Source organism: Protopterus annectens, chromosome 2.part1, assembly GCF_019279795.1.
Source record: "Protopterus annectens isolate FY-2018-M chromosome 2.part1, PAN1.0, whole genome shotgun sequence".
NCBI classification, from domain to species: Eukaryota; Metazoa; Chordata; order Ceratodontiformes; family Protopteridae; genus Protopterus; species Protopterus annectens.
Window position 1 is genome coordinate 1922794983 of NC_056729.1, and position 25164 is coordinate 1922820146.

The following is a 25164-nucleotide window of genomic DNA, read 5'->3' on the forward strand; positions in this document are numbered from 1 at the left end:
CATCATTAAGTAATTCCCTAATCTTCACTTCACTTATGGCAGAAAGGTTAATGTTGTTTGTCTTTTCAGCTTTTCCCGGTTAAGGGTCACCACAGCGGAACTCCGGTCCGCTAATGATTGGCAGTAGACTTTTATGGTGACGAGTTGCCAGCCTGATGCCCAACCTTCAGTGAAGGCACGCCCATTCACACATGTCTTTCAGAGACCACTCGATCACGGGGAGGACATGCACACTCCACACAGAAGGCACTCCAGCCAAGAATCGAACAGGAGAACCTCTTGCTGTGAGGCAACAATGCTACCGCTGTACCACCACACAGAAAGGTTAATGTAAAAGGTAGAATTGGTAATATCCTTTTGCAGACTGTAACATGTTCCAAAAGTACTATTTCTGTAGTCAGAAATTAAATGGGCTCTTGGATGTTACTGCTGCTTCTCTTCCTGCTGCATATGATTGCTCTAGTGTACCTAATTTCCACTTGTGTCTCGCTGCCATTGTACCTGTTACAGACCTGTCAACTGTCCAGATTTTCGCACAATGTCTACCTTTTTACCACATATTTTTGGTCTGCCCCTCCTAAAATGTGTGACTGTCTACCAACTCACCAAGTGAGAAGGATGTTCTGAGAATGGAAGTCAGTAGGTAATGATATACACATGCCATATATGTATCAGCAGGAAAATTACTTTTACTTTTCATTAAGTGTCGTCGGCAAAACATGCTGCCCAGGAAGAGGAATTTTGTCATTATTCCTGTTTCTGTTTCTGAAACAATGTGATACAAAACTAATGTGGAGTTTGCACACCCCTTCTGAGCTGGAGAAACAGTTGCTCCGTGATGACATTAAGAATTACAGCAGGTGAGACGTGGTTGCGATAATACATAAGTAATGAATATTTGGCCTTCCAGAAAAAACTGAGGGAGAAGACATCATCACATTTTTGAATTCCTGGTTTCTTGAAGTGCTTGATTTAAAAGAGGGATTATCAAATGGAATAGAAAGAGCTCACAGAGCCGTAGGAAAATCTATACCCTCTTCACCTAATACACCACCAACATCAATTGTGGTAAAGCTCCTGTCCTTCTTGGATAAAGAGCTCATTTTAAAAACAGCCTGGAGAAAAAGTCCAATAACTTATAAACAGAGTCAGATCAGATTTGACAATGATTATTCTGCAAAAGTGTTAGAAACAAGGAAAAAAAATATTGGCCATTAGTGAACCTTCTCAAACAAAATAAAAGTGCAGATGGTATATCCTGCTAGAATCCGAATTTTCTATTCAAATGACTTGAGAACCTTTAACAACATTGAATAAGCTTCTACCTTCATCAAGAATAATAATATCATCACAATTCCTGAAGAAATGGACTGAACTGTTTCCACTAAATTGAAAAGATCTCCAGAAAAAAATACTTGGTCTGATGTAAGGAAAAAGAAATAAAGAACTGATTCTAAAACTACAGTCTTCCAAATCTCTCAAAGAATCAACAAAGATATAGACTTCTGGACTTTACCTCAAAATGTATATGTTTTATCTATTATATTTCCTAGTATACTCTGAGACATTTATACTTTTTCTTAAACTTATACTTTATGTAACATACTCATCACAAGTCTAGTGGTTGTGTCTGATAATGTTAAATGGTTTTATAACTTAGAGTGACTTCTAAAAATATATTTACATCTCATTCACAGGCAGTGAGGAAAACCAGATTCAAATGTTATCTTTCACTTTAGTATAAATAGTTATATGTAAAGGAAGAACAGAGACAACATATACACAAATGTTTTTTTTTTTCTCATCTCCCTTTTTATTAATAGTATATTTAGTTCACCTCATTGTTGCATAATAAGAATTGAAAAATTTTAATCATAGTTTCTGTGGTTTATGACTTCACTATACTTCAAATTCCCATTTTAAAAGTAACATAAGTATTCATATTTTTAAATGTGGAAAACACAGTTATAGTCACTATAAACAGAGTTCCGTTACTGGGTTCTAACAATGCTATTATTTGAAACATTGTTGTGCACTAGTTAGAGCTTCCCTTGTTTGCTACAAAAGATTTAAGGTGGAAATCGTCAGTTAACAAATCCCCTGCTTGTCTGTTGTTAGGGTAGCACTTGTAGTGTGATATCAGTTGCACAGGCAGTATATTTTAAGCTCATTTAACATGGTCTTTGGATTATTAAAATCTACAAACCCTGACTTCTTTTAAATAAATAAAAAGAATAGGTGTGAAATCAGTGACAGAGTAGCTGTTTTTCATGTAGGTAACACAAAAAAAAAAGAATTTGGAGTAACATTAAATAACATCCAATTGAAAAAGTAATAGAAGCATTATAGACTACATTGTTACACGAAGTAAACACAGTCCTTTCTTACTTCTGAATTATTCCTACCTAGACTATAAGATACACTATGCTATGGTGATCCAGTAAAATGACATGTCTGATAGTTTTGTAAGCATCTGTTACAGCGTTGCAAGTGTAAATAGGAAAATATGTGTGTGAGATGCACACATCAGCTGCAGTTGTGACATACTTCTGTGCACATAATAAATAAAATTAAGACGGATTTTAGACATATTATACTGAATGCTTCATTAACCTGGTAACAGAAATTATCTAATTTCAGAAGCCACAAAGGGACTTATTACCTTGTACTTATAACTCCTGCTTATTTGAATATAATGTGCACATTGCTTTATTAGATAACATAGTAAACCCTGTACTGTGGGCAGCCACGGTGGTGCAGTGGTTAGCGTTGTTGCCTCACAGCAAGAGGTTCTCCAGTTCGATCCTTAGCTTGGTTGCCTTCTGTGTGGAGTCTGCATGTCCTCCCTGTGGTCGCGTGGGTTTTCTCCGGGTGCTCCGGTTTCCTCCCACATCCCAAAGACATGCTGTAGGTGGATTGGACACTCTAAATTGGCCCTAGGTGTGATTGTGTGCATGTCTGTGCCTTCTGTGGAAGGTCAGGCACCAGGCTGGCAACTCAACACCATAAAACTCCACTGCCAATCATGAGTGGACAGGTGATCTGCTGTGGTGACCCCTAACCGGGAAAAAGCCAGAAGAAGAAGTAAACCCTGTACTGTGCACTGTTGTTATTTTCCTCTGCTCACACTGCCTAGACATGTTCAATTGAATTGATTAAGTAGTGACCAAATAAATAGTGAATACAGTAGATAGTAAATTACTGATTACTCTCCTCACCTTTTAGTGCTTTCCAATCTTTGGTAAGTGGGGTTCAACTTTCAGTAAAGTGGCAAAGATGCTGGTAATTAGCCAAAATTCTTACACTAACATGCAAGTAGTTGTTTAACTGCACTACTAAATTGTGTGGGCATGTGTACTTATTTTCTATGATGAACAGTTGGTTTATTCCCAGTAAAACACTAAGCCATGGTTCAATAACTCATAAAATTGGCATCTGAGACAGTCTTGCGAGTGCCTGTTGATACTATGTTCTTCATCTATAAATATGTTGTAAGTAATTGCTATGTTAAATTGTTAATCGCTATGTAATCTAATGTAACTACTGCCTGTTTATTTTAACGGTGGAGCTTTTCTCCCCGGGCCTCCACTGAAAATGGACCTACGTCCAGTTGGACACTTCCGGTCAACAAATATAAATAAATAAATAAATAAAATGTATTGTGGGAGTTGCCTTGATGACAGGGAAGTACTGGGAAACCTATAGTAAAATTGCATATAAATTAGCATAATAAAGTAGTTTAGATGTCATTCATTCTACCAAGAATTGTTTGAATTACACATTTACAGACATAGGTTCCTAAGAAACGCAAATCCTAAATGATATTCTGTATGCTACACATCTGGTTAAGGCAGGGATTTATAACATAAACTACCTTTAATCCTTCAGACATTAGTTGTATAGCTGACTATTACGCAGCTCATATTTTTACTGAATATTAACAACTGTTTAATTAATAAGGTTATCAGTTTCTTAGTGAGATGGTTGGTAAAATGAGTTCACCTTGGAATTTCATCTTTATTTCTTTAAAGTAAAGGGCCCATGAGAAAATGTCTTCATGGTCTGCTTTTGCTACTGCTTCAAGTAGTAAAATAAGACAGATTTGTAAATTGTAATTCTTGATGAGAAATTCAAGTAGAACACTAATTAATTAGATATGAGATAGAAAGATTTCTTAAGGCACTGTTCAGCTTAACAGGTTTTGCATTTTTTAGAGTGTCATTACTTTTAACAATTTAATAACAAAGAAAGGAGTCTGCCTACTCTTGTATCTTGCTGCATGACACAGTCTTTAATAAACACTCTATTATAAAGGTTCTAAGGAACTGTGGCTGTGCAGAACAGCTTCAGTAACGCTCTGTCTTGACTAGCATTTTGTTCAATATTCTGTGATAATAATAATATCATAATAGGAATTGATATTATAACTATGCATTAGTATTAAGAAGTTTATAAATTGCTCACCCACATGACCACTTATCAGGGCAAATTGCTTCTGTTTCATCATCAATGAGTGATCACTATGGTCTAATGCTGTCTTTCTTATTTTTTCTTCTAATTTGTCACAACTACATTCATGGGCGGACATAAAACAAACTGAATCTTGTTATGCTTTCATTTGTCTTTAATTGAAAGCATGTGAGTGATATGTAGAGATTTATGACATGTATTGTTCACTCAAACATATTTACATTATCATCTCTAGTGAACACAACTCTAAGGGTTCATTCTATGGACTTACATAGTTTTTGTAGTATGATTCAAGTGTTCTGAATAGACTTGTCCGTATTTATTTTCACTTATTGATACATTTCTAAATCTATTTCACTCAGTTATAATATATTTTTAATATGTAGGAGGTTGTTTATCTAACATAATCATTAGTATATTGGTCATATCAGAATATTGGAGACTATTAATATGTATATATACTACTCTCAGGCTAAAGAGAACTAATGTTAAGCAACATTTACTGTGTTACAAATGAGATTTTACTTTATGAATGTTTAAGTAGCGCATAATACGATGATTATATTCTGAAAAAGAAGTCTTATCTAATCTAAAATTAAACTGCATTACCAAATCAATACTCATGTCCATACATTATGTTAATTCATTATTAATAGTTATATAGGGAAAATAATAACTAATATTGTTAAATCTCCAAGATAAGAGAAAAGGTGCACTGTAGCTCGAAAGGGGTTAGTTTTTTTTCTTTATTTTTTAACGAGGGAAGGTATGGTAGGCAATCTGTTAGATTTCTTCTCATCTAGCAGATTGGAAGTGTATTTCACTTCATGTACATTAGAGGGTTTACAAAAATATTTATATACTTGTTGTTATACAAGTAATTTTGGCATTTTTCTTTTTTCTTTTTTTTATTGGCCTAAACTAAACTCTATTATAAGTTATTTGACCAAAATTAAAATATTGACTACAATGAGAATTATTAATACAGTAGTTACACATTTTACATTTTGGTATGGTATTACAAAATATAATACAAAACAAATATGATGCAAAGTTAAATACTGAGAATGGACTTGACTATTTTATCCTTAAACACTAACGGTTTAAACAATCCAAGAAAAAGATCTAATTTATTAAGATATATGAAATTAAATAAAGTACAAGTAGTATTTCTTCAAGAGACTCACTTCAAAACAAATGATACCTTTAGCTGGAATCCTACTGAATCTTATCTCACTCTCCATATAAGAAAACGACTAGGGGAACTTTAATTTTATGGAAAAAAATGTCACTATGCCTCAAATTATTTACAAATATGAAGATAAAAAAGAACTCCTAGCCATAGTAATAGTAAAATATAACAATAGACTCTGGACATTAATAAATATATATTGGTTTCCAGGTATTGGGGTTGGGACAATAAGAAAACACATGGATCTAATAACTAGAGTATATAAAGGAAATTTGATTTTGGGAGGTGGCTTTAATTGTATATTGGATAAATCAGAGACCACAAGCAAAAGAAATGTACGTGCAAGTTATATAGGGTAGCTACTTAAGAAATGGAAAGAACATTTAAATCTAATTGATACATTTAGTTATAAGGAGAACAATTCATTATTATTTTCACACCAGGACCACATATTTGGGACACATACAGGAACTGATAAAATCTTCATATCTCAAGAGCTAAATTCAAAAATAATAAAAGTTTCCATAATCCCTTGTCCCTTTCTAGACCATAATTCATTAATTCTCAAAATACATACATATTATAAGAAATTAATTTTTATGTCAAGAATTCCAGCTTACATTACAAAATTAAAATAATTGAAACTTAGGTTAGATTCAGAAGTACAATTATTTTTAAATATAATCTACACTACTGAAATAAATGTAATTAATCTTTGGGATACTTTGAAAGCTTATCTAAATGGAAAAAATATTTCATGGTAAAAAAACAAGCTAAAAGAGTGGGAATCAGAATTATGTAACATCCAACAACAAATTACAGATCTCACTATTAATTCATCTACTTGCACACAAAATAATCGTAAAAAAGCACTGGAAGACTTAAACAAAAGATATAATGAAATCCTAACTCACAAAACTAATATAGCTGTAGAAAGGTTAAAACTTAGTTCCTATGCAGTATCACCCAAAGATATGCATAATTTAGCAATAACATTAAAAAAATTCAACTGAAAATAATATTACAAGTATTATACATGAAGGAAAAGAAAAGCTTTCAGATATAAATGATATACTAGATGCATTTAAATATTATTTCTCTGACCATTATAATGATACTTCACATATAACTAATATATCAAACGTAGACCTGAAATTAGTAAAGGTAAAGGTGATACCAGAAAAGTTAAAGTTAGACATTCAAAAACAAATATCTCTAAAAGAAATTACTAAAAAAAAATCAAGGAAAGTGAAAGTAATAAAACACCAGGAATTTATGGAATAATTAATGAATTGTATAAGATATTTCCATCTTCAGTAATATCATTGTTTCACAAAACTTTGAATGAAATTCTAGCACAAAACACAACTCCAATTTCATGGAGATACTCCTTAATTACACCCATTATAAAAGAAAACAAAAACTCTTTACAGTGTAAATCTTATAGGCCAATAGCTTTACTTAACAATGATTATAAAATCTTCATGTCAATATTAGTTAGTAGAATTAAAAAATCATTGACACACATAATAAATGAGGATCAAACTGGATTCGTTTATAAAAGACACACACATGACAATATAGAAAAAATTCTAACACTCATAGATTTTTTAAACAGAAACAACCAAGAAGCTCTAATAGTAGTTTGGCTATAAAAAAAGCCTTTGATTCATTGAGCTGGGATTTTCTTTTTAAGGCTTTAGAATTGTTTGAATTTCCTACTAATTTTATTACACAAATAAAGAATATTTATAAAAACAATTTGGCTTATGTAAAACTTGGGCCATTTACCTCGAAGGCTATTGAAATAAACAACGGTATAAAGCAGGGATATCCTATGTCTCCCATCCTGTTTGCTTTAGGAATTGAATTATTTGCTTCATTAGTATGCCACAACTCTTAATATATCAGGCATAGATGTATATGGTCAACTCAATTCAAAAATTATGTTATTTACTGATGATGTTTTACTCACGTTATCTGTCTCGGAGAAATCAGTACAAAAACTAGATGAAATAGTGGAAAGGTTTTATCATATTTCCTGCCTTAGATTTACAAGGGAAAATCTAGTTATATACATTTGAAGAAAAAGAGAGAATTTACCTTAACTACAAATTGTGTGAGAGGAAAACACATCCCCATAATAAAATATTTAGGAATAACTCTATGTAATAATTTGGAATCTACGTTAGCCACAAATTATAGCAACAATTAATAAAATAAAAATGTTAATAGTAAGCTGGAATAAAATGTTCTTGAGATTTGAAGACAGATTACAAATAATAAAAATGAATACTTCCAAAACTTAATTACATTGCACAAGCTATTCCTATAGTACCTAACAAGAAAATCTTAAAATAAATAAACAAAATTCTATTAAACTTTCTTTGGTATCCAAAAAGAAATAGAATAGCCTATACACATCATATTAGATCTTGGTAAATGGGTGGAATTAAACTTCCAGATCTAGAATCATACATAAAAGCTTCCATATTAAGAACTATCATTAATTGGATAGATCCTAATTATTCTTCAACATGGAAAACATTGCACACTATTATTTTTCTAAATGAAAATAAAATAATTAAAAATTGTATATTAAGTGAACAAAATAATGGGATGTGGCACATATTGACTGTTAATATTCAATATAATATAACAAAACCAACAAACTTAAATTATAGAAATAATATTTGCAATTTATTCCGAATTATATATACTAACACAGTTATTAAGATTTGGCTAGACTTGATAATACCCTTTAGCTCTACAAAGAATTTCTTCAATGAAATTCATAATGTTATTTTAAGTAGATGGGAGGGGAAAAACTTCACTTGTTGGCAACACTGTATAGAGAATCAAGTAGTATTAGACATTCAACAAATTCAGAATAAATATGACATCCCATCAGCAGATTGGTTGATACTACAAAGCATATTATCATATGTTAAGCATCTTAATAGTAAAATTATTAAATTTCCTTATAAAACTAGTCCAAATTTGATAAGTTTAATATCTGAAGTTATTTATGACAATTATAATTGGATGAATCTAATTTTAAAATTATACAAAATATCGATAACATATAAAACTAACCCTAATGCAAGATATTGGAATTTCACAGCAAAAGAATGTCACACTAATCTATCACTTGAGAGTAAAACAAATCTTTTATGTTCTGTTAACTTACATTTAATTTACAAGTATGGAAAATATTTACATGGAAATATATTCACAGGGCATTTATTACACCTTTACATTTATTACACAAGGGGTGGCGTAAGCCACAAAACTTTGGGCTAGGCTTATAAATGCCTTAGGGCAGATAGCCTAGTATAAACCTATGAACCTATGAACCTATGAACACCTGATAAACTAGCCAAATTCAATTCACTTGATAAATCCATTTGTTGGAGATGTTCTTTAAACTGTAAAGCTGATTGGTCTCATATATTTTATGATTGTATTAATATAAAAAAATTCTGGGAAGAAATTACTATTTTTCTCCAAGCTGTATTCACAGATACGTTTATTTTAACCAAATCTTTAGTCCTCTTAAATGATAATGATACTACTGGAATGAATAAAAAATATCTATACCTACTTTGGTCCATACTAGATGTGTCAAGGAAATGTATAACTAGAAAGTGGAAGTCTTCACAAGAACCTACTCTGGAAGAATTCTTGAGATTGATGGAAGAAACAGTGACATTAGAAATCAAGGTGAAGGAATCGGGAATTTCACCTAAAACATGAACAATCTTTGGGGAAAAAAATTAACTCTTATTGAGACCTTAAAATAAACCCTAAATAATGAATGTGTAACTTTATACTTTATTAATTGAATATTATAAATTTTTGTTACTAATTTCATATATTTTATTATTTTTCCCCCGCCTTTGTTCAGGTCAGTTGTACATAGTGTATATTATATTATTTGGAAAATAAAAAATTATTTGGAAAAAAATAAAGGCTATAAGAACAGACGACTTCTTAAAATCATAGCACGACAAAAGTCACAACATGGATTGTAAAAATAGGCATGTTTGAATTAAATGTATGACAATATATTGTGTTTCATTTTCAGCCTGATTACTGAACACTTTGCTAAAAGGTTCTAATAACAATTCTTTTATAAATACTTTCTAAAACAGTGGCATTACAATGGAATGCAATAACATACGACTGTATTGTTATTATTATTACTATTATTTTTCATTACATCCACCAACATTAATATGCATATGTGGTTCCCTATCAGAAGCCTGAAACACTATAAGCTTGAAAATCAAAATCCTGAAACCAAAAGCCTGAAAACTCAAAATCCTGAAAACCCAAAATCCTGAAACTCAAATTCCTGAAAACACAAAATAGATATATTGACATCATTGTGGCTTTCCTATTGTTAGCCCTGTGGTGTTAGGTCATGCATTGGGTTTAGGTAAGTGTGCGGTTGGTTTTATGTTAGGGTTAGGGGCGGTTTAAGTGAGTTAGGGTTAGGGCGCAGGTTAGGCATGTATGCAATAGTGACAAAAATTAGGGTTAGGGGCAGTTTAAGTGAGTTAGGGTTAGGGTTAGGGTGCGGGTCAGGTGAGTGTGTGATAGTGACGGACCTTAGGGTTAGGGTCAAGGTCAGTCGGTAGATATTAGTGTCTTTGTATTGGCATATTAGCATTATTTGTGTTTTCAGGATTTTGAGTTTCAGGATTTTGGGTTTTCAGGATTTTGAGTTTTCAGGCTTTTGGTTTCAGGATTTTGATTTTCAAGCTTATAGTGTTTCAGGCTTCTGATAGGGAACCACATATGTATATATGTATTCATTAATATGCATATGTATATAAAGTATTCCATATAAGCTTGAATAATAGCTATAAATCAGTTCTCTGGGTGTTATGCATACAAAACAGAAAACTGAATCTTCACATAAATTATGTTTTTTTATTATTCCAATTATCAGGTTGTCTAGTTACTTCACTGACAAACAAATATTGCATTATTACTATTGATACTTTTTAACTCAATGTTATAACAATTGTGTTAACTTTGTAGTTTTCTGGGTTGAGTCACTAAGCATATCTAACTTTCCATTTGTAATCATGTGATCAGCAATATATAAGTAAACTATAGTAAATCTGTGAAATAAACTTACCAAAATGTGTAACTTGTTTTTCCAGTGGAGGGCATTGTTCATCTGAATACATAGCCCATAATGTTACATTATAGACTGAATGATTGTAAGGTCCAGTGAATATCACCATGCTTCCATTGACAATTTTCTGTTCTAACATAAAGGAATTATCTGCCTTATGAAGTTGGAGATGGTAGCTGTCAACAAACTGAATTTTAGTCCAATTAGCCTGGATTGCACCATTGGCCAGAGAGGTTACTGTCAAATCAAGGCTGTCACACATGTGAATACCTAATAAGGAATACAGAGAATATACATTAACATCAGAATTAGATATTATGTTGTCATATTTAAATATGTTACAGATTTTATATAACATGTCTTTTGAAAGATGCATTAAGAATCCCAGCAAAGCATGCTGAAGAAAAGCTTTCACCAATCTCCATAAATAAACAATAAAGGATGCAAAAGATATGGCATGCTTAAAGCAAGATGTCTTCAGTTTTAAAAGTGCTAAAATAATCACTAACTTAAAAGACAAGCTCAGTAAAAGGAATTGTAAAACTAAATAACAACTGTATTAACTTTGTCGTTTTCTGGGTTGAGTTACTAAACATATCTAACATTCTATTTGTAATCATGTGATCAAGAATACATAAGTAAACTATGGTAAATCTGTGAAATAAACTTACCAAAATGTGTAACTTGTTTTTTCAGTGGAGGGCATTGTTCATCTGAATACATAGCCCATAATGTTACATTATAGACTGAATGATTGTAAGGTCCAGTGAATATCACCATGCTTCCATTGACAATTTTCTGTTCTAACATAGATGAATTATCTGCCTTATGAAGTTGGAGATGGTAGCTGTCAACACACTGAATTTTAGTCCAATTAGCCTGGATTGCACCATTGGCCAGAGAGGTTACTGTCAAATCAAGGCTGTCACACATGTGAATACCTAATAAGGAATACAGAGAATACACATTAACATCAGAATTAGATGTTATGTTGTCACATTTAAATATGTTACAGATTTTATATAACATGCCTTTTGAAAGATGCATTAAGAATCCCCAGCAAAGCATGCTGAAGAAAAGCTTTCACCAATCTCCATAAATAAATAGTAAAGGATGCAAAAGATATGGCACGCTTAAAGCAAGATGTCTTCCAGTTTTAAAAGTGCTAAAATAATCACTAACTTAAAAGACAAGCTCAGTAAAAGGAATCGTAAAACTAAAGATAAAAGGCCATGAGAAGAAAGACATTGAGAACCTACTTCTGCTGCCCTTCTATTGAGGTTCACATTTTATTTTACCAGTGCATAACCATTTAGAATCTGTATTTACTAAACAAATAATATAAAGTCCAAGGCATTTTAACAAGGAAAGACTAATGATCTAATATGCACTAAAATAACATTAGGAGTGTGTGACAGGGAAACGGTTTGTTTTCTATTAACAGAGTGAAACTATTCATCTCATTTTCATAGCATTTTATTAATGTATACATTTGATTAAATATACATTAGCAATCACAACAATCTTCCCATTTAAGAATTTTCAAAATTGAGCATTTTATTAATGTATAAATCTGCTTAAATATACATTAGCAATCACAATGATCTTCCCATTTAAGGATTTTCAAAACTGCCAGATCAGTCTGTTCATTCTTTAAAATAAGTCAAACTGTACACATATGAAAAATATTTTATTTTTTGCTATACATGCTTTTTGAATTATTTTGCAATTGAGTTTACACATATAAAGTTGTTAAAACATGGTGCTTAATAAATCTTTGCCAACAGGTTTCAACATGGTAGAGAAAAACATTTACCTGGTAAACAATTAACAGTATCTGACATCTTAGACATACAATCATTTTAAGATGTTCTTTTCTAGTATTAAACTTTAGCCCCTTCATATAATTGTCCTTTTGGTGTGTGACATCACTACACTAGGCCAGTAATCAAGGAGCCTGAATCCTCACCACTGCCACTGGAGAGGGACATTCACTTGGGATACAAATGGATATATTCAGTATTTCCAGATGCAGCTCTTTTTGCCCCTGCTGCAAATAGATGACACACACACACTGTGAGATTTGCTTTTTCACACATACACACACACACACGCACACACACACACACACACACACACACACACACACACACACACCTGGGAAAGGCTGACACAAATTTTCCTGCTCTGCCCCCTTCTGCCCAGAGTATAAGGAAGTTATCACTGCCACCAGATACTCAACAATCAGCTATTCTAGGGCCCTTAAAAACAGTGTCCAATTTTACTGTGTAATATTAATAATAATACAAATTGTAGTAGTTGATCAAGACAGTTAGGCCTTCAGGAGTGGCCCACACAGTTTCACCAAATAAATATAAGCACTATAAAAGCTCAAAGGTTAAATACTTTCTAAAAGGACCGGCCACAATAAAGGTTTTAAATATATTTAACAATAAATAATAAAAGAACATAAAAATACTGAATATATATTTACAGTAAACCACAGCTTTTAAATTACAGGAAATGTTGAAAATAACATTAATGGACAGACTCAGACAAATAAAGAAAAACAATATCTAAACTAAGCTTCACTATATTTAGCTGACTGAATCTAGGATAATTACTATCCCCTACTTAATTAATAGAGCAAGGCAGATGATGTGGTGAGTGTTCCTTCTTCTTGTCAGGCTCAAGACAGAATACTCAATACTGTGAGATAACTCTTTGTAATATCTAATATTTCCAAGATGGCTGGAAGAATGACCTTATCTGGTCATTTGGCTCTAAGTTCTCACACTATTCCCCTTTGAAACTTGATACAGGATATTATCATAGATGTGATAAGATACATATCTAAAATGCTGTTAATGTTTATGGCAGTGCCTGGGGCTTCCCCTCTTTTTACTGAGCTAATGAACAAAGGCTTCTTCCTGACATGCTGTCTCTGGTCCTATTCAGAGCTGTGAGATAAGCACTTCCATGTCCCAGCATTTTTCTTAACATAAGAAGTAAGCTAGCTGTTTAACCCCTTCTCTTCCAGTGTCTTTTGCTAACATATATACATACAGTCTCACATGTATTTTCCTTATCTGCCCAGCAGGCCCACTACTGACACATTTTTGAACACTAGCAACTTTACAAACGCATTTTGATTTCCAAATACCATACAATTCTAATACTTTTGTAATATAAGCATTTGTGCAAATCAGTTTGATATTCAAATTCCATACAATTCTAATACATTTGTAACACAAGCATCTTGTATAATTAGTTTGATATTTAAAGGACATATCATTCTTGTTAGAACTCCACATACAGTGACATAATTATCTGTCTAACTTCCTATATTTATGCACATACAGAAATGAGGAAAAGCAGGAAAGTAACCTCTAGAAAGCACTTCCAACAAAAGCAGTTTACAAGTTACAGCTAGTAAATCAACATTCATCATTCATCAGTCAGCTCTAAATGTAGAGTAAGAAAGTCTAAATATAAGTTGTGCAACTGAAAGGTTTAACAAATAATGCAAAGAATGGAGAGATGATAAGTCAGCAATCAAAAGACAGTAGTATTGCTGACATTAAACTCATCCTCAAGTCTTAGTGACTACCTTCATGAGGTAGAGCATGTTTTTCACAAAATCTTACCAAGATGACACTGATATATAGACTGTATTTATATAGCATATATCATGGAAAGAAGTAGGTTGAAAATGAAACAAAGATAGCTGGGTGCACAAGACCCAGGCTAAAAAGTGCCTAATCCTGGTAGGTGCACTGGTGCCAGGACTGGAAAAAATGATAGTGTAGAATCCTCAAAATATAGCAACATTCTTACAGCAGGACCAGGCCAGGCCCAGTGGAGGATGGTCCCCCTTTTGTAGAAATAAGTAGCAGTCCACAAAAATCACAAAAAACTGTTAGGCCAACGAAGAGCCATAAAGATGATAGAATGGACTACTGAGAATAAGAAAGAAATTATGTATTGTTAGTATTGTGCAAAAGCCCATAATTTCCAGACACAAGATATACAAAAAGATTAAGAGAGAAATTAGAGGAAAGAAAAATACTTCCACAAGAAAAACTGTCGGAAGCCTCAAATAAAAAAATAGTGTTTATAAATAAAACAGACGTGAAAAACAGTATATAGACCAAAAAACTTTGATCTGTTTGGAAAAAGAAGTATCTGAAGAAGTCCAAAAATATAAACAACAAAACCTAGAGATTTTTGAAAAGTCTAAAAAAGAAACATAGGCATGGGAAAGAAAGAGAGATTTGATATGGTGCAATATTTATGCAAAGGAGAAAGCCAGATGAGTCAATATAAAGAAGGTAACCCCAAAGATATTCAAAGAGAAATACAGGCAAAGGCATCCAGATATGGAAAATTTCACAATAAAAATATCACAAAGAGGGAATGCAGAAAAGAAGATCAGTAAAGTAGAAGTTGAAATAGAAGTTGAAGTTATGGAGTGCCTGTGAAGTGAAGGATTTGGGTGTAGATGGTCTAACGCAGGTTACATCACAGCATGATGGAACGAGTCTCCATAGTAAGAAATAAACGGGAAGATCAGGAGACATCTGAAGAAGAAATATGGGCATGGAAAAGAAAAAAGAGATCTAATATGGTGTACTATCTATGTAAAGGAGAAAGCAAAACTAATCAATACAAAAAGATTAGCACCAAAGATATTTGAAGAGAAATACTGGCAAAGGAATCTGGACATGGAAAACATTACCATACAAAAAATAAGAAGACAAAGAGGAAAAGTAGAAAAGGAGATAAGCGATGGAGAATTTACAGAAATAGATACTGAGGTTATGGGGTACCTGCCAAATGAAGGATTCAGTGTAGAAAATCTAATTCAGAAAGCACCACAACAGGATAGAGCAATGGATATCCAAATTAAAGGGAAAGCAGTGGAATGGGAAGCAATTGGTTAGGTGCCATATGAAGATATTTTGGAGTCTTCCACAGAAAACCCACATAAATGTCTATTTGAAGCTGGACAGCAAGGGAAGGAACAGGAAACTGTGAAAACTCTGATGCAGTCACTGTTAAGGAGTGATAGGCTGGTGACCTCCCAAATGACAGAGCAATGGATGGCACAGGATGAAATTGTAGAGAATATGTTATAGGAAGATGCTATATAACCTTCTTTGGAATGCCTATAGGAAATGGAAAACAAAAAACATGCCCTCAGTTTAGAAGAAAATGAGCTAAGAGAAGAGTTGCTTGATTTAATAAAGACAGAGAGACATATTAAGATTAATGAAAGAAATAAACTGCAGAAAGTCAATAAAAGCCAAAAAGACAGAAGTTGGATAAAACAAACGAACACAGTAATTAGGACTGTCCATATAGATCCATGCAATATAACAGAAGTAAATATGATAATTACTGTGCAGCTAAATTAATAACTGATAAAGTTCTACTACAAGAGCACAGGATAGTGAGGGAAAGGAAGGGGACAAATTGAATAACATTATGGAAGTATCGAATAGAGAAAATAATAAAGCAATTAAGAAAAGAAGTGTCACTGCTAGAAGACTATAGAAGAGGAAACAGATAAATAAAAATACTTAGAAAGATAGACATGTTAAAAGCAATGTCCAGTATTAGAACAGATCAGGATCTATCATGCATTATCGCAAAAAAAAAAAAACTAAAAATCTCAACACAAGCAGAAAAACATAGAAGATACACAGATAAATATAAAGGAAAAGTACAAAATAAGCAATTTATTGATGACCCAAAAATGTTTTATAGAGAATTGGAAACAAGGTAAAAGGAATTGAAAGACCACCAAAAAAAGAAGAAATAGGTATATTTTGGAGAAGTATTTATTAAGATTGTGTGGAGCATAATAAAGATGCTAAATGGATAGAAGTGAAAGAAAGAATAAGAAGTTTAAAGGTAGAGGATATGAAATGGGATGAGGTAACAACAAGAGAGATTGAAACAAAGTTAAGAAAAGCCTCTAACTTGGAAACCTCAGGCCCTGATGCAGTAGCTAACTTCTGGTTAAAAGTATTAACATATTTGCACAAAGATTTTGCCATGAGTAATAACTATTAAAAAGAAAACCCCAAATGGACACCAACCTGGCTAAAACCAGGAAAAACAATGCTCCTACTTAAGAGAGAACCTGCAAGCTACCCTAAAAATTATAGACCAATAACTTGCCTTTTGCCAGTGTATAAACTATATAATGGAATTGATGCTGACAGAGTTTATAGTCATTTAGAAGAAATCTCAATTATGGCAATAGAAAAAAAGGGCAATAAAAAAAGTCACATGGAACAAAGGATCATCTGTTGTTAAATAAGGTCATAGTGGAGAAACGTAAAAAGGGGAAGAATCTAAGTATGGCATGGACTGACTACAAAAAAAATTTGATAGTATCCCTAGACAAATGTAGGTTTTGTAAAACAGAATTGGGAACAGTTACACACCTTGTTGCTGGTTGTGGCATATTAATGGCAGAAGGACTGTTTACTGAAAGGAATAATAATGTGGCAAGCCTGTTGCACTGGGGATCATGCCAACATTATGGTATTGAAGTGGTTGAAAAACACTGGAAACATGAGCCACAAAGCATCACAGAAAATGATGAAGAATGCTTCACATGGGTTCACCTATTACCAACAGTTCAAAAGATAGAAGCTAGAAAACTGGATATAGTGGTCCATAAACATAAGACAAAAGTAGCATTAATCATTGAAATCACCACACCCAGTACAGTGTATTGTTTACAGAGAGACACAAAGTCATAAAATATCAGGATTTGCAGGAAGAAAGATACCCAGGCAGTTCCAATAGTAGTAGGGGCTACAGGTCTTATAAAAAAGAATCTATGATCATATCTAGATATGTTACCAATAGATGTAACCCCATATGAATTGCAGGAGTCATTAATGGGCACACTGCAGGTGCTGTGAAGAGCACTTCTCACTGACATCAAGGACTGAAACAATACTAATTTCATGAACTTTAATTGTACTTTGACTTAGGAATGGGGTCCATTTCCATCACGGCATTAGAAACCCAAAAGACTTGGAGAAATTAAAAAATGGAGTAAGAAAACTTAAAAATAAGTTGTGCAACTGAAAGGTTTAACAAATAATGCAAAGAATTAATAATTTAAATATCTTCAACAAACATGCTTAGAAATGTCCATGCTTCATTCAGAAAATGATAATTTCAATTACATAAATAATAGGTGAAATTTAATATTTATTAGAGTATGTTTTTCAAGGATGAGTATCCACTCACGTTGTGCAGGTGATATCCTGGGATTTTGATCTTCTGGTTATTTACTTGTTAGATACTGCTAATAAAGGTCAATGTAGTCGTTTTGCATTACAGTTGCAGAGTAATCCATACATGTAGTATTTTACAAATAGCATGGGAATATGTGCATGTCTATGATACTTTAAAGCTGATTTCAGTTAATGTATGGTACATTTATGCATGTATTTATTGATTGTGTTTGATGGCTGGGTACATGGACTGGGACCCTTTTCATTAAAATGCAGGTGCAGATGCACAACAGATTACAAGTTAATATAATTTGCAACAGATAATGTAAAATATATACATACGTAGTTACATTTTTCAGTATTACAGTTTGCAAAAGTCAACATTACAGTACTACAGGTAGGATAACACTAAGTTATTTGCATTGGAGTACAATGATTAGCTTACATTGGTGGGAGAATCCTGCTTTTTCTTAAATACCAATATGACACCATTCTAGGAAAAAAAAGACTTGAGAGTAAAGTATTACAGAGAAAAATAAAGGTGCAGGGTGTCCTCTGCATTAAGCAAGTAGGAAGAAAAGGTAAGGAGGGAGTGGAGCTACGCAAAAGGAAGAAAAGAAAAGCCTGCGAGTGTAGACAGGTTGTACGTACATACATATTTATATGGTTTAATTCCTGTGTTAGGCTTCATGTCAGTTAAACAAATTACTAGCTGAGGTTTTATGGTACAGGTACTTCAAATGTTAGCCTTTGTCTGAGGCATTTATAGGACTCCTTTATGTGCTTGTAAAGTTTTGTACAGAATGATTTGTAATCTGTAAATGGTCTAATTTCCTGAAAGACATTGTTTTACATTCTGGGGACAGTTTTAATAAAGCTCTTTTCACCAACTGCAAGATTAAGTGGGGGCCTAACTAAAATTCATAGCACTACCTCCTTGATTTCTCTGGGAGTAGTGAGGGGGCTTCTCTTGCAGTAACACCCAGGAAAGGGTAGTAGTATTCATTTAAGGTTTTAAAGGTAGGCATGGAAGGAGGGGTGTAGCTCTAGTTGGGATGGGGTGGAGTTTTTATAGTGAGAATCAATGATGTTTATTACAAGATGTTAGATTAATAAGTTGACATATGTAATTTTAGTGATTTGCAGAAAATGGGAGCTCTGGGCAGAGGACAGCGTTAGCATGGATATGTCATATTCAAGTCTTGGAATGAGTACATTCTTTACTGTGGCACTCCTGGCTTTAACAGAAAAAGGAACCCACTTTTAGACAATGTTCTGGGTAAGAGCTTTAACAGAGAGAGTGCTGAACCTAGTGGAAGTCCCAAATATTTAATATTTGTACTGAGGACTGAGAGTGAGAGTTTATTCTGGAGCATTTCTCCCCGGGCCTCCACTGAAAACAGGCTCTGTGGAACCTAGTTGGACTTTCCCAGTCAACAAATGTTAAATAAATAAAATAAAAGATAAAAAAATTTTCTGATGCAAAAGTAATGATGGTGGTTTTATTGTCATTAATTGTTAGAAAGATGTCTGTTTGTTGGAGTGATAGAATGGAAATAAAGTTTAAATAAATTTTTGGAGATACCTAGTATTAGGTCCATTTTTCTGAAGTAAGATATCATGGGCTTAGAGAATCGTATCTAAGGAAGGGAAGTCTGTATTAATGACACTAATAAAAACAAAGAAATTTACTAAGGCATTGATTGAACATTGAGGAATGTCTGCCCTATAGTGTCCCTCGGGAGAAGTAAGGTTGCCTTCCTTAACTTTAAATGTTCAATTATGTAGGTATTAGAAAACCAGAGTATTATATTACATCTAAAATTCTGTAATTGCAGCTCTTATAATAGAATTTGTTGGCTAACATTTTCAAATGCTAGTCTGAGTTCTTTGAAGATGGTACCTGTGACATGGGTACTTTCCACTAAAGAGATGATTTTATCTGTGATTGTGTATATGACTGAGTGGTCATTTTGCTCATTCCTGAAGCCATATTCTGAGTCTGTTATAAGGCTGTATTTGTTTTAGTGTTTTTGTACCATTTTATAAAGATTTTTTTTCTAAAATTGTTGTAATAGAGTATAATAGAGAGATAGAGCAGAAGTCAGATTGGTGGCAGGGGTGGGATTTTTTGGGAATGGGTATTATAGAGGAATGATTAATCTGAACTGGTACATTTCTTGAGGTCAGTGTGAACTTGAAATATATATGTGACAAGGGTTTGGCTACCTACCAGTTTGGTACATAGTTTCTGAAAGACAGGAGGTATGCTTACTGGATACAGCTTGTTTTGTTTGTATCCAGTTTCTCAAGTCATTGTCTTACCTCTTTGGCAACTAACTCCCTTATCTAGAAGTGAGATGCAAATAGGGTTGTATTTTGTGAGGTTACAGTCTGATTTATAGTGGAATTGGCTGTGGTACAAGATGACTGTGGGTGGTTCTACAGGTGTGCCGATCACTAGGGCTGCTTGCATTAAGAATGTGTGTGTGTGTGTGTGTGTGTGTGTGTGTGTGTGTGTGTGTGTGTGTGTGTGTGTGTGTGTGTGTGTGTGTGTGTGTGTGTGTGAGTGTGTGTGTGTGTGTGAGAGAGGGTTCTAAGTAGGATTTCTTTTTTATTACGAACTAGATAAACATTAGATTTGAGGCTTTTGGTTGAACTGTGTCATTACGTCAGTTGATGGTTTCTTTGATTCCAAGTTTGCATCTTTTTATGACAGATAATAGCTAATTGTATTTGTTATTTATTTAGTTATTTAGTTAGTTAGTTAGTTACGGTTGCATTTGTTTACCAGATTAGTATGACTAGGCCATGTAAGACTCCTTTCCAGTTAAGGCCTGTGGAGAAAAGGTCCACAAAAGTAAGCAGATGATATACATTAAAAAAATAACATTCAAAAGAATAAAACAATGATAAAACTATTTATTTGTTTGTATTTACCATGAAAGTCCACTGGGCTGTAATGAGCTCATTTTCAATGGAGGCCTGGGGAGAAAAGCTCCACATTAACAATGACATGCAATCTAAAAGTCACTACTGAGTACATAAGATCTGAGCAACAGTTGAATGAACAAAGGTGAATTTAGACCTTGACAAGTACATAACTACAGTAATATATCAGAATTCAGTATAAAAGATATGATAGCATCCACAGTTAAAATATCACATTTAAATATAGCTAAGCTAACATGTCAGTAGCTTCAGCTATAATAACATAGTATAAAAAATTAAACATTTATGAAGTCCTAATAGGAGAGTATGTGTAACACATAGTATCAATGCTGTTGTTAAGTAGAGGTTTCAAAATAGAGGACTTTAGAGGATATTTTATGATTAATGCTATTAGTAGGTAGAAGATTTTGAATTGACAGAGAAGTAAATTAAGGTATGAGTAGTGGGAATAGTGAGTCAGGTTTTAAGAGGTGCAATACTGGCACATGTGCACTGCCATAGAGATGAAAGGTGTTGTCTCGGGATTTTTTTAAGAGAATTGGATTACTCATAGTTCTAATTAATGATGGGAGGGTGTTCCATAGCTTGGCAATAGTGAATGAGTAGAGCATCTGACCAGATGAGAGGGTTGTTTTTTCCACCTTCAGAAGCAGTTTGTTCTCAGATCTAAGACATCTATTAGGGTGGTAAAGGAGTAAGTAAAGTGGTAAGGGCAGGGCAATATGATGGTTTGAAGATAATATTTTGTGTTGTTGTTAATCGTAAGTATGTAAGGTAATGTGGAAGTTTGAGCCAATTTACTAAGTATAAAGAGGAACAGTGATGGAATGACTATTTTGCATTAGAAGCGAAATGGCAACTTTATTGTAGCACATCTCAAGTTTGAATTTAAGAGAGGACTGGATGTTGGTAAGGAGAGGGGCACTCTATAAGAGAGAAGGTGGTAAAAAGGTAGAGGCAAGGGTTTGTTTTGCTGAGGGGTTGAGGAAATGTTTGTGTCTATAGAGCATGTCCAGTTTCTGATGAACAACTTAAACAACTTAAAAAACAACAACTTAAAAAAAGTAACGTAACAATTTTGTAGGAGCCTTTTACAATCATAAATAGAGTTTCAATTAACCACAATGGAGTAAGGAACCTTATCAATGAGGCTTTCAAATTAAGCAAATTAGATACCGGAATCAAAACATAAATATTTACACTGAACATTAAAACATATTCATTAATGTGTGGTAGTGAGGAGTTTATCAGAAAGAAATGTGATTTTTGGAGATATATATATTATTATTATTATACATATAAGATAAATGTTTTCAGAAAACTCAACTAGGCCAACTATATAAAAAATTAGTATATAGGCAACCTCATACAACCCTAGAAATGTGTGATACAATGTCTATGCAGTATTAAAAAATCAAATATAAAGATAAAGGAAAAAGATAGTATTAAGGAAAAGCAGGTACAATGGCCATAAAGGTGACCTTCCACACATGTTCTGTGTGGGATTAATAAGTAGTCCTCTTGCAGAGCCAGGAGTTGCCTTTGACTACATAGCTCATACGTCATTTAAAATTGCAATGATGTATCTACCTCTAGAGGGATCACATAAAAGGGACTGCATTTCAGACCCTATTGAGAAGTATAACAGAGTAGTACTGAAGTATTGTACTGATCTTTGGTAAAATAAATGCATGTCTTGTCTAGTGCTCCCCCAACAACCTGTAGGATGGCAGTTTGCATCTCACACCCAAAGAGACACTGGTGCACTGACTCAACATGGCAAACGGTTAGTGTTTGCAGGTTATAAAAGGTAAAATAAAGCATTGTGTGTAAGGTGGTAGAACTACTAAATTACATATAGACAGGAATAAAGAATGCCCTTTGCTATCAATGAGTTGATGCTACATAAACTAATATAACAACAATATAAAGTTACAAGCAATACAATAGGACTAACTCAATTTCTCAGAGTTAAACAAAGCTCAATGTATGGTTTTTGCTTATCGTCTATCCTCTAGGCACTATACCCCTGACTAACATGAAATCCACCTGTTTTTTTGTACTGCCAGTAGCAGTAGCTATAATTAAAACAGTGTGTGGCAATATCAATATTTAAACACCAGCTACAATTAATAATGCTTTTTTCACATTCATGTCAGTCAAGTCTATGAAAACCTTAATTAAGCCATCTCTAAACCATTGCTTTATAAACTGTCTACAAGATTATTCTAATGAAAGATACCACATAGCAACAGTTGCAATCTGTACCAAACACAGCAAATAACAAAGCAGTTAAAACACTAGACCTACCAATTCATACTGCATTCTCCACAACAACAACATTTAAAACAAACAGGGAAAACAAAACAACTAAACATGTAAATGTGCAGGTGGTCATTTGTTGCTGTTCCTACTGTGTGAAAGATAAAAACATTATACAAGTGATCATAAGTCTTATACACCCTTAAGTGAATAGCCATTGCCATACTTTTTAAGCATTTAATAGTGCTCACCTCCCCAGTCAAGCAGGAACATACATGGCAACCTTAGTAAAAATGTCCGTATACCCATCAAGTCAGCAAGACTAGCCTTAAAGATTATCAAAGTAGTACTTTGTCCTAAGGCTTTACCCTTATTCCATTGGTGAGGAAATATGTGGAATTAGTAACCTATCCCTCCAGGGTCTTGTTGATTTGCTTCTGTAGATTTAGGTCCTTAGTGTGGGTGTTTGCATAGAAGGCTGCGGTGGTGCAGCGGTTAGCATTGTCACCTCACAGCAAGAGGCTCTACGGTTCGATTCTCGGCTGGAGTGCCTTCTGTGTGGAGTCTGCATGTCCTCCCTGCAGTTGAGTGACATTTAAAGACATGCAGGTAGGGGTGTGCATGAATGGGCATGCCTTCTTTGAAGGCTGGGCATTGGGCTGGCACCTTGGCATTGTAAAAATCCACTGCCAGTCATTAGCAGACCGGAGTTCCACTGTGGTGACCCCTAATTGGGAAAAGCCAAAAAACGTTAGTCATTGTGGGTGTTCGCATAGCCACTGGTTTTGTGAATAAATACAAGGTCAAAAAGGACTGGGTCTCTCATAGCTTGAAAAGAAAAACTCAGTTCTATTCTCAGCAACATGTAGGCTACTGAATTTAAGGAGAGTTGTGCTAATGCATCCGAAGGGTTTAAGGTCTTTAAATTTTTTCGCAAGAAATCATATCCTTGGATTTGTACATAACAAAAGGAGCATTGCATTCAATGATGGTCTGATAAAACAAAAATTCTGTGGGAAGATGATGTCTTTGGATCTTGAAGATAGTCCCTTAGAAGTCAATTGGGTCAGATAGAAGCAATTCCTGACTATAGTGGAAACATGATGATTAAATGAGAAATAGTTATCCACATAAGTACCTACATCTATTAAGACCATATCTGTCTGAAAAGGAGTATCATTTATAACACATGAGGTTAGAGTATCTTTTAAGACAAACTCTGCTATGTCGTCTGCTTTTCATGCAGTTTTAGACCATATTTGATGCAGCATATACTGGTTGTATTTTGTACCTGTGAATGAGCAGATAATAGAGTTCATGTTGCAGTCATCAGCAAACTTTTTCAACCACAGTTATTGGGTATAGGTTTAGATGTCTGCAAAATAAACACCAGACAGGAATGGACCCAGAACTGATCCTGAGGCTTCCCACTAGTTACAAGTTTCTATGAATGAATAATACAATGTATACCTGGCTAATCACAATAATTAGCAAGGACAAATCATGTCCAGGCAGCTAAGGAAATGAGCAATATTAACACAGACTTTCTGAGATGCAGTATGGTATCTAACTAGCTTTTATACTAACAGAAAATATGCTACTAAAATCAAACAAGATATAAAAATTGGCCTAATATTATACAATGCAGTTTTATAACTTGTGCAAATTTGGTTATTGTCATAGAGAAGTAAGGGTTAGAAAACATATTGTTATGGTCAAAGAGTATCTTACAAAGGATAGACAGGCTGCTGGTAGTTGTATACTATATTCCAGTTGCTAATTTAATAAAGATAAGAATGTAATTTATGCACAGCTTAGAGCATTCAGGTATTTTATCACATAGATAATGACACAGTTGATTCATGACCTGAAACCAG

The 25164-nt window shown here is 33.6% G+C and overlaps 1 protein-coding gene across 1 annotated transcript in view; it reads right to left on the bottom strand.

Moving 5' to 3' along the window:
• The window catches only part of LOC122795069 (IgGFc-binding protein-like), a 342549-nt gene that overhangs the window by 133129 nt on the left and 184256 nt on the right, over positions 1–25164 (bottom strand). Inside the window, exons 4-5 of the mRNA XM_044063644.1 lie at positions 11483–11752; positions 10812–11081 (exon numbers count right to left, since the gene is read on the bottom strand). Of these exons, the coding sequence (XP_043919579.1) occupies positions 10812–11081; positions 11483–11752 (540 nt within the window). The remainder of the gene's footprint in view (positions 1–10811; positions 11082–11482; positions 11753–25164) is intronic.